The sequence below is a fragment of the Fukomys damarensis genome, unplaced genomic scaffold (genome assembly GCF_012274545.1).
Source record: "Fukomys damarensis isolate Sample0158 unplaced genomic scaffold, DMR_v1.0_HiC HiC_scaffold_22, whole genome shotgun sequence".
Taxonomy (NCBI): domain Eukaryota; kingdom Metazoa; phylum Chordata; class Mammalia; order Rodentia; family Bathyergidae; genus Fukomys; species Fukomys damarensis.
Window position 1 is genome coordinate 22,090,766 of NW_022900934.1, and position 14,345 is coordinate 22,105,110.

General features: G+C 37.9%; 1 protein-coding gene across 2 annotated transcripts in view; it reads left to right on the top strand.

Annotated features, from left to right (window-relative positions):
• Positions 1-14,345, top strand: part of Rbl1 (RB transcriptional corepressor like 1) — a 53,595-nt gene that overhangs the window by 23,567 nt on the left and 15,683 nt on the right. For both annotated transcript variants that reach the window (XM_019209933.2, XM_019209934.2), the window contains exons 12-15: positions 2,555-2,719; positions 4,376-4,508; positions 10,332-10,598; positions 11,906-12,117. In XM_019209933.2, the coding sequence (XP_019065478.1) occupies positions 2,555-2,719; positions 4,376-4,508; positions 10,332-10,598; positions 11,906-12,117 (777 nt within the window). The remainder of the gene's footprint in view (positions 1-2,554; positions 2,720-4,375; positions 4,509-10,331; positions 10,599-11,905; positions 12,118-14,345) is intronic.

Sequence of the window (14,345 nt, forward strand, 5' to 3'; positions counted from 1 at the left end):
GTCTAAAACTGATTATGGTGGCCAGGAGAGGTACTTCAGTGGTAGAGGGCCTAAAAAAGTAGATGGGGGCAAAAAGGAGAAAAATGAAACAAATAAAACTGATTGTGAGCCAGGCATAGTGGTGCACACCTGTAATCCTAGAACTCAGGAGGCTGAGGCAGGAGGATCTCTGAGTTCAAGACCAGCCTGGGCTACATAGTGAATTCCAGGTTAGTCTCGACTACATAGTCTCAAAAAAAAAAAAAAAAAAAACCTGACTGTGATTATGGTCTAGTTAATGAAAGTAGAACCTATCATGCTTCTTTCCCAAACTTGAGGTAATTCAGACTGCGTGTTGCCTATCTTTTTTCTGCTAGAACTATTTTTATTAGCTTTTCTCTTAATAAAACAGGCCTTAAGTACCGAATTACATGATCACAATTAATCAATAACGGTTAATGGTATGTAGTGTCCAATGTAAGACTAATGCTACTGTTACATTTATTGGCATGTTTTAGTTCATATATTTAGCTATGCTAGTTTTGTTTTCTGTTTTTTGTTTTTTCCAATACTGGAAATCAAACTCAGGACCTTGTGATTTCCAGGCAGGCATGGTGCCACTGAGCTACGTGCCCGGCCCAACTATGCTAGTTTTAGACTACCCGTGATAGAAATACTAATTTGAAGAATTAAATGTTTGCACCTAAAATTTACCTGAATTAAAGTTGTAGAAAATATACATCATTGGGAAGCTTATGTGTTTGAATTGTTGAGTGTGATTAAAATATTTTTAGGATTCTTGGGATAAACTGACTCTATGCAGTATACTTACTTAAATGTTGATATGTATATTCACATTTTCCAGTTAGGAAAAAGTCTAGTTTTTGCAATTTGGCTTTGTTTTTGTTTTGTTTTTTTGCTGCTGAAGATTGGACCCACGCCTTGTGTACTCTACCTCCAACCTATACTCACAATTTGACGTCGTATGAGACTTCATTCACGGTGACATTGCCCAGGGTGACAGTGGAGCCCCTGACGGAGGTGTAACAGTCAACAGTACTGGCCATCTGTCGCAGCTTCTTGAACACAGTGGCTAATATAGTACCAGTGACTCAGGGACATGCCAGAGACCCCTGCACTTAGGTTCTAGTACCCTGCCCAGTATACGACACATGCCTGAGAAGAAAATACACTGAGACAGAACTAGGAGAGAAAGCAGGGAGCCAGGACGACCAATACTGGTGCAATAAACAAAGGCTCTGGCCGGTCCCAGGCACTGACTTTTATTGGTAATCAACTGGAGTAAAGGCTTTGTGCAGTTTTTATGGAAATTAATGCAAACAAGGCTCATAAAGGGCAAGACAAAGCATTCTCGAATTAGGAACAGAATAGACAAAATATATGGTTGTATTAGTACATATCCTCTAGTCAGAAGATTTTAGTTGTGGGAGTGGAATTTGGATGTGAGTTACTCTGAACTTGGCACATATGCTTCTACCAGACTCACTTCTCAAAACACACCAGTTGTGGGTTCTCTTTACAGCCTGCTTTGGCCATAATCAGAGTATTATGGTCCTCTGCAGGGGCAGGAAGGAGGCACACCTACACAAAGCCATAGCATCCTGTTGTTATCTTGAAAGAAACAATTAAGAATTTGCAATCTTGTTCCTCCAGCATGACCCTTGGGTGGTGGTGGCGGCTACCTACCTCATTGGAGCACTTAATACCCAGACCAGTAGGACATTGTAATCCCCAGAGGCACAAATGCATTAAACATAGTTAGTCTGCTTCTGTCTGCATGGGCATAATCTTAAATTTCATCCTTCAGGGATGGCATCAGAAAAACTAATCTCAGGGCTGGGGATTTAGCTCAGTGGTGCAACCACTTGCCTCATAAGTGCAAGGTCCTGAGTTCAATCCCCAGTACCAAAAAAACAAAAAAAGTAATCTCAGATTTTTCAATGTATAGGAAAGAAATAGGTCTCCTCCAGATACTTGAGCTTTGTGTCCTTGATCAGAGGGGCCCACCTTGATGATGGGGATCCGCTCTGTCTTCACCCTTTCCTCTATAAGCTCCCTGATTCAAACCCAGATGTTACTGTGAAATCCAACTCAGAAGTTGCCGTGGCTTTCCTTTCCTGGGCCTCCTGGGCCTCTCCTATGCCAGAGTCATTCACCATTTGGTATTTATGATGAGAAAAAGCCCACAGTTGATTTTAAGTAGCTCATTCTGTTCTTTAGAGAAATTGGGAAGGATAGTCTGGGATAGGATAGTAAGAACTGGACTAAAAACCCAGGACATGACTCTTTGGTGTTTACTAATTTCTGCTTATCATTGCCTCAGTTTTTTATGTATAAAATCAGACCAAAACAAACAGAAATGTATGTGAAAATATTTTAAAGACCTTATAAAAGCTGCTCTATAAATTACAAAATACTAGCAAGTCACAAAATTATGGCTTAGAGATAACCTTGGTTCTGTGTCACAGTGAGACTGAAGCAAGTTATGCTTGAAAGCTCAGATTATAACTTTTTGTTTGAAACCACTTTATCTTTTCACCTTTCTCCTCTTCAGGTTATTGAGGTGGTGATTCGCTCAGAGGAGGGACTCTCCAGGGACATGGTCAAACACCTGAACAGCATTGAAGAACAGATTTTAGAGAGTTTAGCATGGAGTCACAATTCTGCTCTGTGGGGAGCTCTCTTGGCTTCTGCAAACAAAATCCCTACCTGTGAAGAAGTAAGTAAGGGCAAGGCTAATAATCTAATGATTTCAAAAATCACAGCTTTCTTGTGATATGTTTGCAGTACATAATGAAAATACAGTTCTACAAGTACAATTGCTGGGTCATATGGATAACTGTGTTTTCTAAAGTGGTTATGCCATGGAACTGGACTTGATGGCTCCCACCACTCTGGGAGGCTGGCAAGAGAATCTCAAGTTTGAGCCCAGCCTGGGAACTTAGACAGACCTGTCTTAAAACCTTTAAAAAAAATTTTTTTTTTTTTTTTAAAGAACTCAGGATGTAACTCAGTGCACAGGTCCTGGGTTCAATCCCAAGTACCACCCCCCAAAAAGGCAGGTGAGACAGTGGGCAGTGGGGTGGGTGCTGACAATGTAGCTCAGTTGGAAGGCACTAGGTTCAGACCCCCAGTACCAAAAAAAAAACAATGGCTGCACCATTTCTTTTTCCCACCACGAAGTCTATAAAGAGTCCATTTGCTTGTTATTATCTGTCTTTCTTGCATCTAGTAGATGTGGTCATATTTTCCTCATGGTTTTGATTTATATTTACATTTCCCTGACACGTTCAGCATCTTTCCATGTATTTATTAGTCATTTGTGCATTTTTTTAGAGAAATATCTATTCAGATCCTTTGCCCATTTTTTGGTTTGGTTGTCTCTACTACTTTATTATTGCCTTATAGAAGTTCTCTATATATTCATACAATTACCTATCAGGTATATGATTTGCAAAACTTCTCACCCAATCTCTAGGTTGATTTTTTACTTTAGTGATGGTATCTTTTAGAATTCAAAAATTACTGATTTGAATGAAGTCTTATTTTTCTAGCTTTTTTTCCATTGTTGCTTGTGCTTTTGATATCATAGCCAAGAAATGTTTAAATCTTAAATTTTCAAATGTCTATATAAAAAATTGAACACCTCATTAGTAGTATTTAGAATTTAAAAATAAAAGGCTTGTGCCAAAAGTTTTGTACAAATGACATTCAACAGGTCAGCTTCTTAGGAGAAATTGAGGGGTTTTTCCCTCTGTATCTGTTATTCTTTTTAGTTCATATTGTCTGACCTTTCATTGCTTTTCTGTCTCCTTATACTTAACTAACGTTCTTGAATTTTTCCCTAATCCCAAACTAATGGAAGAACTATTCAAGACCGGGAAGAATTGAAAACAAGGTAGTTTCTTGAAATTTTTCTTCCCAGCTTGGTCTTCTGCAGCAGACTCTGATTAATTGGTCAGTCTTCAGTATATATATCCATTATAAAGTCCATTGAGAAAAGGAAGAAAAGCTATGAATTTGAAGGAAAAGGATTGAAGGTCCCTGTTCTTCTTACATGATAGTAGTGTAGTGATGGGCAACTTTCACATTTAGAGCCTCAATTTCCTCATCCCTAAATGGAGGATGAGAGTGCCTGTTTCAAAGTTTTACTTCTCATGAATCTCACTATCTTGCATGGGTAAATTAAAAGATTGAGTGAAATGAAGTCATTTTATATATTTATGAGTGGTAATAATTGAGCATTTTATGCAGGCTATTTTGTGAAGGAAAGGAAAATAAAACAATAAAAGCAGTTAAAACTTTTTCTCATTTTGTCTAAGTTTTAATGATTGAGTTCATCTGTATGAAAGCAAAGGATTTTTGTTTTCTATAGGTTATATTTCCAAATAACTTTGAAACAGGAAATGGAGGAAATGTACAGGGTCATCTTCCCATGATGCCAATGTCTCCTATAATCCATCCAAGAGTCAAGGAAGTTCGGACAGACAGTGGGGGTCTTCGAAGGGGTAGGTCAACATTGGTAAAATGATGAAAAATAATAAAAATTATTTCAGGGAAATTTTTAAGTCTCAATCTTATATTAAGATATAATTTATTTGGGTATGAGAAGGGACTTAATGTTTATCCAAGTACCTTTTTGTGGTATATCATATACTGTTTTTTTTTGGTACCCGGGATCAAACTTGGGTCCTTGCACTTGTGAGCAGGCGGCAGAACCACTGAGCTAAATCCCCAGCTCTGTCATATACTTTTATATTAAGGATTTCCAGTCCAATTTTCAATATAGTCTATTTTTAAAGCTCATATAATGATTATTGTAGAAATGGTATTTTGAACTTTTAATAAGCATGTACTTATTTCCTAAATGGTAATGGGAAATTATTTAAATTAATACCTACTTTTCTAATTTTGACAAAAGTTTTATTCTTCTTTTATTTATATATGTCTCTATAAGAAGATAAATATTTAAGGGCTGGGGATTTAGCTCAGTGGTTCCACTGCCTGCCTTGCAAGCGCAAGGTCCCAAGTTTGATCCCCAGTACCAAAAAAAAAAAAAAAAAAAAGATAAATATTTAAAACAAAAAATTCATTGCTGGGCATGGTGGCACACACCTGTAATTCTAACATTTGGGAAACAGACAGGAAGATCAAAGTGAATTCACTACCGTCCTGAACTACATAGCAAGATAAAAAAACAAACCAAATAAAGAACTCATATTTCCTTTAGATGCTCAAGTTTATCTAAGAGATGACTTTTCTTTTTTTTCTTTTTGGTACCAGGAATAGAACTCGGGTCCTTGCATTTGCAAGGCAGGCGGCGAAACTGCTGGGCTAAATCCCTGGCCCTAAGAGATGACTTTTCTATACTCTCTTAAAATTGTTCATTTTGAGCCTTGCCAAGATTTTAATGCATTTTCCTTACTTTCTCTTGTGACACAGCAAACTGATATATACATCTTTGCATTATATAATTCTAGGATTTTTTTTTTTTTTAGCGAGTTAAAAATCTCTAAAAAGATAAACAAGGTTATACAGGTAAGGTACCTCTATATCCTTTTTTTTCTTTGGTGCCGGGGATTCAACTCTTGTCCTTATGCTTGCGAGGCAGGCCACCGAACTACTGAGCTACATCCCCAGCCCTGTGTTTAAATTTTTAAAAAATTTATTACAGTAAAAGATACATTATCATGAATCCCCCTCAAAATACTCCCCCTTACTTTTTTTGTTTCTGTTTTTTGGGGGGTTTGGGGGAGTATGTTTGATTTGGTTTTTCGAGATAGAGTCTTGCTGTGTAACCCAGACTAGCCTCAAACTCACAGTGACCCTCTTGTCTCAGCCTCCCAAGTGCTGGGATTACAGGCACCATGTGGGCCACCGCGCCTAACCCCTTCTTTGAACACTTATTTCATTGTTCTTGCCACATTCTGAAGGAGCTCTGGAAGTCGCTTTTTGTGAGTGTCTCTAATTGTGCTTTTGTGGCTGCCTGGATGTCCTGTACTGATTCTAAACGTTTACCTTTCATGGTATTTTGACTTTGGGGAAGAGCCAGAAGTTTTAAGGTGCCAGATGAAGTAAATGAAGTGAGTGAGGACACAACCTTAATATTCTTAACAGCTTGCTTTTCTCATTCAAATGGCACAATATTTACTCACTGTATTTTTGTCACACCTATAAAGACACAAAAGAGAACTTCTAGAATTTTTAAGAAAGTGGTAATAATGATGGGGTAAGTATGTTTGAAGTGAAAGGCAGCATTTTGAGGGGGATTAATAGCAGTGTGGCTTTCACTGTAATGATTTTTTAAAATTTAAATATTTACATTTTTTATCACCCTTGTACAAACTATTCTGTTCAGCTATTCTGTTCTCCTATTCTGAAACAGTTAAGACTGTTTTCAGTTTTTCATTGTTACAGTGCCACATACAGATTCTTGTACTATTGTTTTATGCATACATGTGAGAGTTTCTTGAGGGCATAAGCCTAGCAGGAATATCTGGGTATTTTAACTTTACTAGATATTTACAAATTGCTAAATAAAGTAGTTCAACTAATTTTAATTCCCATTAATCCCCAAAAGAATTTTTATGGCTCAAATACCTAATAGATCTGGGATAAAGTACTTGCTTGGAGACACATCAAAAGTGTTGAATGAGAGCTGGGGATTTAGCTCAGTGGCACCGTGCCTGCATCACAAGCGAAAGGACCTGAGTTCAATCCCCGGTACCAAAAAAAAAAGAAGTGTTGAATGGTACATAGATGGCATTCTGAGAGCAATGAATAAAGAAGAGGCCACTTGCTCAGTATTACTGGAGTGTCTGGATAAGGAAATGAAACCTATAGAGTTCCTTCCAACTCAAACATGTCCCGAGGACAGTACAAAGAGCCAAATCCCTGGCCCTTCTATATCCATTTTTGAACTGTGTGTGGAAGTGTATATGCCTTTGTGTTTGTATCTGTAATCTTAGCTTTACAGAAAGTCTGTAATGACAGAAACAACTTGTGGGCTATAAATGCAATGTGATATTAATCAGTGGAAGTAACTCACTGTTTTGTGACCTTTGTAAATTTTAACAAAATATCTAAAATTCTTCTGCCACTTATTAATATTTAGAGAAGTAAAAATATTTTAGTACAGCATAATTTAAAACACAAACATGGGGTATCATTTTCTTTTTCAAAAACTTAGCAGACAGGCGGGGGATTTGGCTCAGTGGTTCCTCTGCCTGCTTCGCAAGCACAAGGGCCTGAGTTTGTGTCTTGGTACCAAAAAAAAAAAATTATAGGCTACAGCCAGGCATGGTGGTACACGCCTGTAATCCCAGCACTCAGAAAGCTGAGGCAGGAGGATTGCCTCAAGTTCGAGGCCAGCCTGGACTACACATTGAGTTCAGGGCCAGCCTGAACAACATAGTGAGACCCTGTCTCAAAAAAACAAACCAAACAAAACACAAAAACTTAACAGGCTGACGAAACATGGTAGTATATACCCACAATCCAGCACTTGGGAGGCTAAGGCAGAAGGATCACAAGTTCCAGGCTAACTTGGATAGCATAAAGAAACCCTGTTTCAAAAAATATAAAACAAATCAACTTTACTAAACTGGGCTAGGGGTGTAGGTCAGTGGTAGACCACTTCTGTAGTATATGTGAGGCCCTGTGTTTGATCCCCAGCACTGCAAAACAACAAAACGCTCGGAAGGCTGAAGCAGGAGAATGGCAGGTTCCAGTCCAGCCAGCCTGGACAACATAGCAAGAACTATTTCAAAATACAATGGATGATCAAATAATACAGTGAATATTAATTTTTTTTTTTAAATGTATTACAAGAAAAGACATTGACACTGATCCCCTTTAAAATACTTCCTCTTGCTTCAAACACACATATCCTGTTGTTCTTGCCACTTTTAGAAGCAGTTCTGGAACTCCTCTTTTGTAAATATCTTTAGAAGGTGTGATTTTTTTTGTACTGGGGAAGGATCTCGGGCCCTTGCACTTACAAGACAGGTGGTAAAACCACTGAACCAAATCCCCAGCCCCAAGAAGCTTTGATTTTTAAAGCATTGAATGCTGCTGTCATCCAGTGAAAAAGCAGGATCATACAATGTGTTTTTATCCACCTTATTGATTGATCTGGCACCATGTAACTTCTGGCTCATCCCCAAAGTCAAAATAATTATGAAAGGCAAACATTTTGAGTCCGTTTAGGACATCAAGGCAGCCGTGTTTGCACAACTAAAAACACTCACAAAAAAAGACTTCCAGAACTGCTCCAGAAAGTGGCAAGAAAAAAAGGATAAGTATGTTTGAAGCAATGCAGAGTACTTCAAAGGAAATTAAATGGCAATCTGACTTACTATAACAGGATAAGATGCACAATGTAATTCTCAATCACACTTCATCAATAATGCAGAGGGCTGGGAGCCAGGCATGGTGGTGTAATACTCCTAGCACTTTGGAAGGCTCACCCAGGAAGAGCTTAAGCCCACACTGGGTAACTTAGTGACTTAGCAGTACCCTGTCTCATAACAAAAATGTTCTGGGGGCTGGGGATTTAGCTCAGTGGTTCCTTTGCCTGCCTCGCAAAGCACAAGATCCCAAGTTCGATCCCCAGTATTAAAAAAAAAAAAGGTACTTGACCAAAAATGTTTGCAATGTAGCTCAGTGTGAAGGCCCTGGCTTCAACCTCCAGTACCATCCCCCAAAAAAAAATTTTTCCAAGAATACTTTAACCATGCATTTAAGCACTTTTTCTGTAGTACAGCAAATTGTCATATTTCTTTCTATGTTTGGGTCAGTTTTTCATTTGTATATTTATTAAATATTATAATATCCTCCACTGTGTTTTCCAATATTGCCCTAAGAAAAATTTATTTCAGAGAATTTGTATGACTAACTCAAGTCTTCTCTTGATCACCTTTGAGCCGTCCTAGTCAGATTCAAGGGCTGTCTTGGATTCCTTAGATATGAGCCATCCAAGTAGACTCCTGCAAAAGCATCTTGGGAACTACAATAGAAATTTCTACCTGGATATGGTGGCACATACCTGTAATCCCAGCATTTAGGGGAGGCTGGGGTAGAAGAAACTCCCACAAGTTTGAGGCCATCCTGAACTACATAGTGAGCTCAAGGCCAGCCTGAACTCTGTCTCAGAAAAAAAAAAAAAAGGAAAAAAATAGTTTCTGTTTATTTACTGAGGAAATCAGAGCTGCTGCTTTCATAGTGCTTGGAATAATGAAAAGACTTTTTAACCATGACTATTTTTCTAGCCATCTCACTAGTACAGAGAGCTCTCAGATCATTGCCAGAGTAATTTTTATACCTCTTAAAAATGTTTTGAAAATAGATTAATGATTGTCTAATAAGTGAATATAAAAATGAATACTGAGATGCCTTCACTTTTAAAGTATAATATGTATGTCTGCGAAGAAATAATTGGTTGAGGAAAGAACAGAAGAGAAAAGATGTATGGTTGAAACAGCCCAAAGAACCTGTCTGTTCCCTCTGACTATACGTAATGGAGAGTAGCCCTGCAGCAAGTCAGCACTAGACAAGAGGCCTAGTACATCGCCGTTACATTCCCCCCGCCAGGGATTAAACTCAGGACCTTGTGCTTGCGAAGCAGGCACGGCGCCACTGAGCTAAATCCCCAGCCCCCTTACTTTCTTTTTGATGAATGCACTACTGCCAGCCCCCAGGTTAAGGGCAGGTTAAAGAGTCCTATCACTTTTATTCCTATCTTCTGATGGACCCATTAAAGATAATTCTGTATATACTAAACCTGAAAGCCATGGCTGCTGCTTAAACTGCTTAGAGGGTGGAAGGAGACAAAACTATGACCCAAAACACTGATTTTTACTTTTACTTCTCTTTTTCTCAGGTGCTATTTACTAGTTAAGATTGGGAGAAAAAAGCTAATTGGAGTACTTCTTAAATTTAGTGGTTACATCATTCTGTCACTCCGTTTCTGTTATCCTTAATATGTTGCTCCTTTAAATATAGACAGAGGTTCAAAAAACAAGATGGGCTGGGGATTTAGCTCAGTGGTTCTACTGCCTGCCTCAAAAGCTCAAGGTCCAGAGTTCGATCCCCAGTCCAAAAAAAAGGAAAAAAACAAGGAAGATTAACTATCGTGATTTTCACATTTTATTGACTTACTTTACGTTTAATGACTTATTTTATGCCTCTCTCTCCCATTAGACCGATGTTCAGTGAGGGCAGAGTGTTATTCACTGCTAGATCTTTAGTGCCTAGCAAATGAATGAGTGAAACTGATTTATGATTTTACAATACATTTCAAACTATTTTAAATTTATTTTTGTCTTTATTAGATATACAACCACTGTCTCCAATTTCTGTCCATGAACGCTACAGTTCTCCTGCTGCTGGAAGTGCTAAGAGAAGACTTTTTGGAGAGGATCCCCCAAAAGAAATGCTCATGGACAAGATTATAACAGACGGGACAAAACTGAAAATCGCTCCCTCTTCAAGCATCACTGTTGAAAATATATCAATTTCACCTGGGCAAACTCTTCTAACGATGGCCACAGCCACAGTTGCAGGGACAACAGGACAGAAAGTTACAATTCCATTGCACGGTAACATTTTAAAGCCCTTCAGATTTTTTTTTGAGTTAGATGAAAATTTTAAAACTGTCTTATTGAAATGGGCCACATGGTCTTTCTGACTTGTATTTGAGTTAGAAACCTGAACCCCTCACCCCTTTTTTTGAGCAGTTTTAGGTTCACAGCAAAATTGAAAGGAAGGTAGAGATTCCCATACACTCCCTGTCATTATTTCCACCCCCCACCACAGCCTCCCCAGCCGTCACCACCCTAGAGTGGTACATTCATTACAGCTGGTGGACTGCATGGACATATCATCGTCCATAGCCCATAGTTCACACTAAGGTTCACTCTTAGTGTCGTACACTTTATGGATTTGAACAGTGTCTAATGAAGTATTACAGTATTTTACTGAGTAATTTCACTTCCTTTAAATTTTCTTGTTCTGTTGTTAAACTATTCTGTTTTTTGAATTTTCACATTTTATAAATTTACTACCCTGTTTCTTAGGATTTGTTATCTGGACTTTACAAATGAGTGTACTAAACAAGAATTTTGTGTTTTGATTTAAAAATCTGTTTTTCCCCCATTAAGTTTGTTGGTACATTTAAAGCAAACAATATAGTTACATTTATCATTAGGATCTTGTACCTTTACATGATATGTATTGTTTCTTATTTTTCCCCATATCCCTGCCCTCCCTTCACCCCCTTCCATTTTTTCTTTGAAATATCTTTTAAGTGCTCAAAACAGAACAAAATGCCTTTTTAAAATATAAATTTAGTGCTGGGCATGGTGGCTCACGCCTGTAATCCCAGCACTCGGGAGGCTGAGGCAGGAGGATCACTGTGAGGTCGAGACTACCCTGGGCTACATAGTGAGTTCCAGTCTCAACTACATAGTGAGACCCTGTCTCAAAAAACCAAAACAATAAATAAATATAAATTTAAAGTATAAAAACATCACAGGCATATACAGAATAGCAAAATTTTCTTTTTAAAATAAAATTAATTATAAAAATATCAAAACAAAACAATATTCTTATTTGAGGGGAGAAATAAAAGATGAGGGGCCAGGGATTTAGCTCAGTGGTTCTGCCGCCTGCGTCACAAACACCGTGACCTGAGTTCGATTCCCAATACAGACAAAAAAAAGAGAAAGAAAACGAGGTCAACCCTAGCATAGTGTTACTATTTTTGTGGCCGCCTTCTCCTTTCCTAACATTCCTGTACTTACACATACAGAGACGTATATGTGTAGTTGACAAAATGTAATTGACAACTTCGCTGGAACACGTGCAGCTTCTTTTTATAACTGTGAACTCTTGCTTGTACATTTAGGTGTTGCAAATGATTCTGGAGAGATCACACTGATTCCTATTTCCATGAATGCAAGTCAAGAGTCCAAAATTGAGAGTCCTGTGTCACTCACTGCACAGTCATTAGCTAGTGCTTCTCCAAAACAAACCTATTTGACTAAAGCACAAGAAATTCATCAGACTGGAATAAACAAACCAAAGAGAACTGGGTCTTTAGCACTATTTTACAGAAAGGTATGTGTTTCTTTAACTTTAAAAAGAGCTCATTTTTTCAGTGCGAGTAAGATTGAGTTACAGTAATTTTGGCCTTTTTCGCTTTAATATTCATTCTGTTTTAATGTTTGTGCGCATAAAATGCATAACATAAAATTTGCCATCTTAACCATTTTCTTGTTTGTTTTCCAGTTCTGGAGATTGAATGCAGGTCTCATATATACTAGGCAAACACTCTGCCACTGAGCTACATCCCCATCCCATTTTTATTTTTAAGTTTTGAGACAGGATATCACTAAGTTTTCCAGGGTAGACTCAAACTTTTGATCCTCTTACCTTTGCCTTAAGCATGTATCACTATGTCTGGCTCATTTTAACCATTTTTAAGTATACAGCTGAGTTCATTGTATCCACATTGTTATATAGCCATTACTACCAGCCATCTCTAGAACTTTTTTTTTTGGTACTGGGGTTTGAACTCAGGACCTTGTGCTTGCCAGGCAGGTGCGGTGCCATGGAGCTAAATCCCCAGCCTTTTTAATCTTCTCACCCTTGAAATTCTGTACTAACTGAATAATAATCCTCCATTTCTTCCTTCCCCCAACCCCTGGCAACCACCATTCTCTTTTTTCTCTGTGCATTTGTCTAGTCTGTGTACCTCATATGAGAATTGAGTAAGTAGTAGAACTTTTGCCTTGCCTGCCCAACGTCCTGGCTTTGATCCCCAGCACTACAAAGGGGGAAGGGGGAAGCACCATATGTAAGTGAGATCATACAATAGTTTATCCTTTTTGTGACTGGTTTATTTCAGAGCCTAGTGCTTTCTGGATTGAGCCATGTGGTAGCATATTTTAGAATTTCATTCTTAGGGCTGAGTGGTGCTTCCGTGTGTGTATATTCCACGTTTTGTCTATCCACTTATTTGTTGATGGATACGTGGGTTGTTTCCACCTTTTGACTCTTCTGAATAATGCTGCTATGAATATTGGTACTGTTCAAGTCACTGCTTTCAATTCTTTTGGGTTTATTACTGAATTTTTCAGCAGCTACAATAGCATTTTTCATAGTTCTGATACTATTTTCAGTACTTACTAGCAGTGTGCAAGTTCTTGCCAATGTGTGTGAAAGAGAGAGAGAGATCCACGGAGTGTTAAATAGTATCTTACTGAAGTTTGGATTTTCATTTCCCATATGATTACTGATGTTAAGCATCATTTCATGAGCTGTTGGTCATCTGTATATCTTGGCAGAAATGTCTATTCAAGTGTTTTGCCCATTTTTCAATTGGGTTTTTGTGGTTGAGTTATAGGAGTTCTTTATTCTGGAAATTAATCTCTTATTAGATACAGGATTTACAACGTTTTTTCCCATTCTGTGAGTTGTCTTTTCACTTTACTCATGATATCCTTTGACACATAAAAGTTTTTAATTTTGACAAAAGTTAATTTATCCAGGGTAGAAGGGGTTGTTAGGCTTGAGCCCAGGACTTCTGCATGCTAGGCAGGTGCTCTACCACTGAGTTAAATAACCAGTCCTTTTTATTTTTGAAATAGTGTCCTGCTGTTTCAAAACTGTCTAGACTGGCCTCAAACTTTTAGTTTTAAAACTACCTCAGCCTCTCACAAGCACAAGGTGCCAAGATCAATCCCCAGTACCAAACAAACAATCTCAGTCTGATGATTACTTATCTGATGATTGCTTAGTATCCACCACCATGCCCAACACAAGTGTTTGAGTATTGATTTTGTACCCTACAGCTTTGCTGAATCATTAGTTCTGCCAGTGTATGTATTCTAGAGATTTTACATTTTCTACACATAAGATCCTGTCATCTGTGAACAGAGATTTTTACTTTTTTCCCTCCAGTTTGGATGCCTTTCATGTCTTTTTCTTGCTTCTCAACATTTTAAAGGAAGAGCTTTCAGGCTTTCATTTTGAACATAATGTTAGCTGTGGATTTTTCATGTATACCTTTTATTCTTTTGAGGTGGTTTCCTTCTATTAGTAGCATATTGAATGTTTTCAGGTATTAAAAAGTTTATTTTAGGGCTGGGGATTTAGCTCAGTGGTTTCACCACCTGCCTCAAAAACACAAGGTTCTGAGTTCAATCCCCAGTACCTAAATAAATAAATAAATAAATAAGGTATTTCAATTTTGTAAAATGTTTCTTATATATCACTTGAAATGATATGGATTTTTTTTTCTTCATTCTGTTAATGAGTGTTACGCAAATTGATTTTTCCCTAAG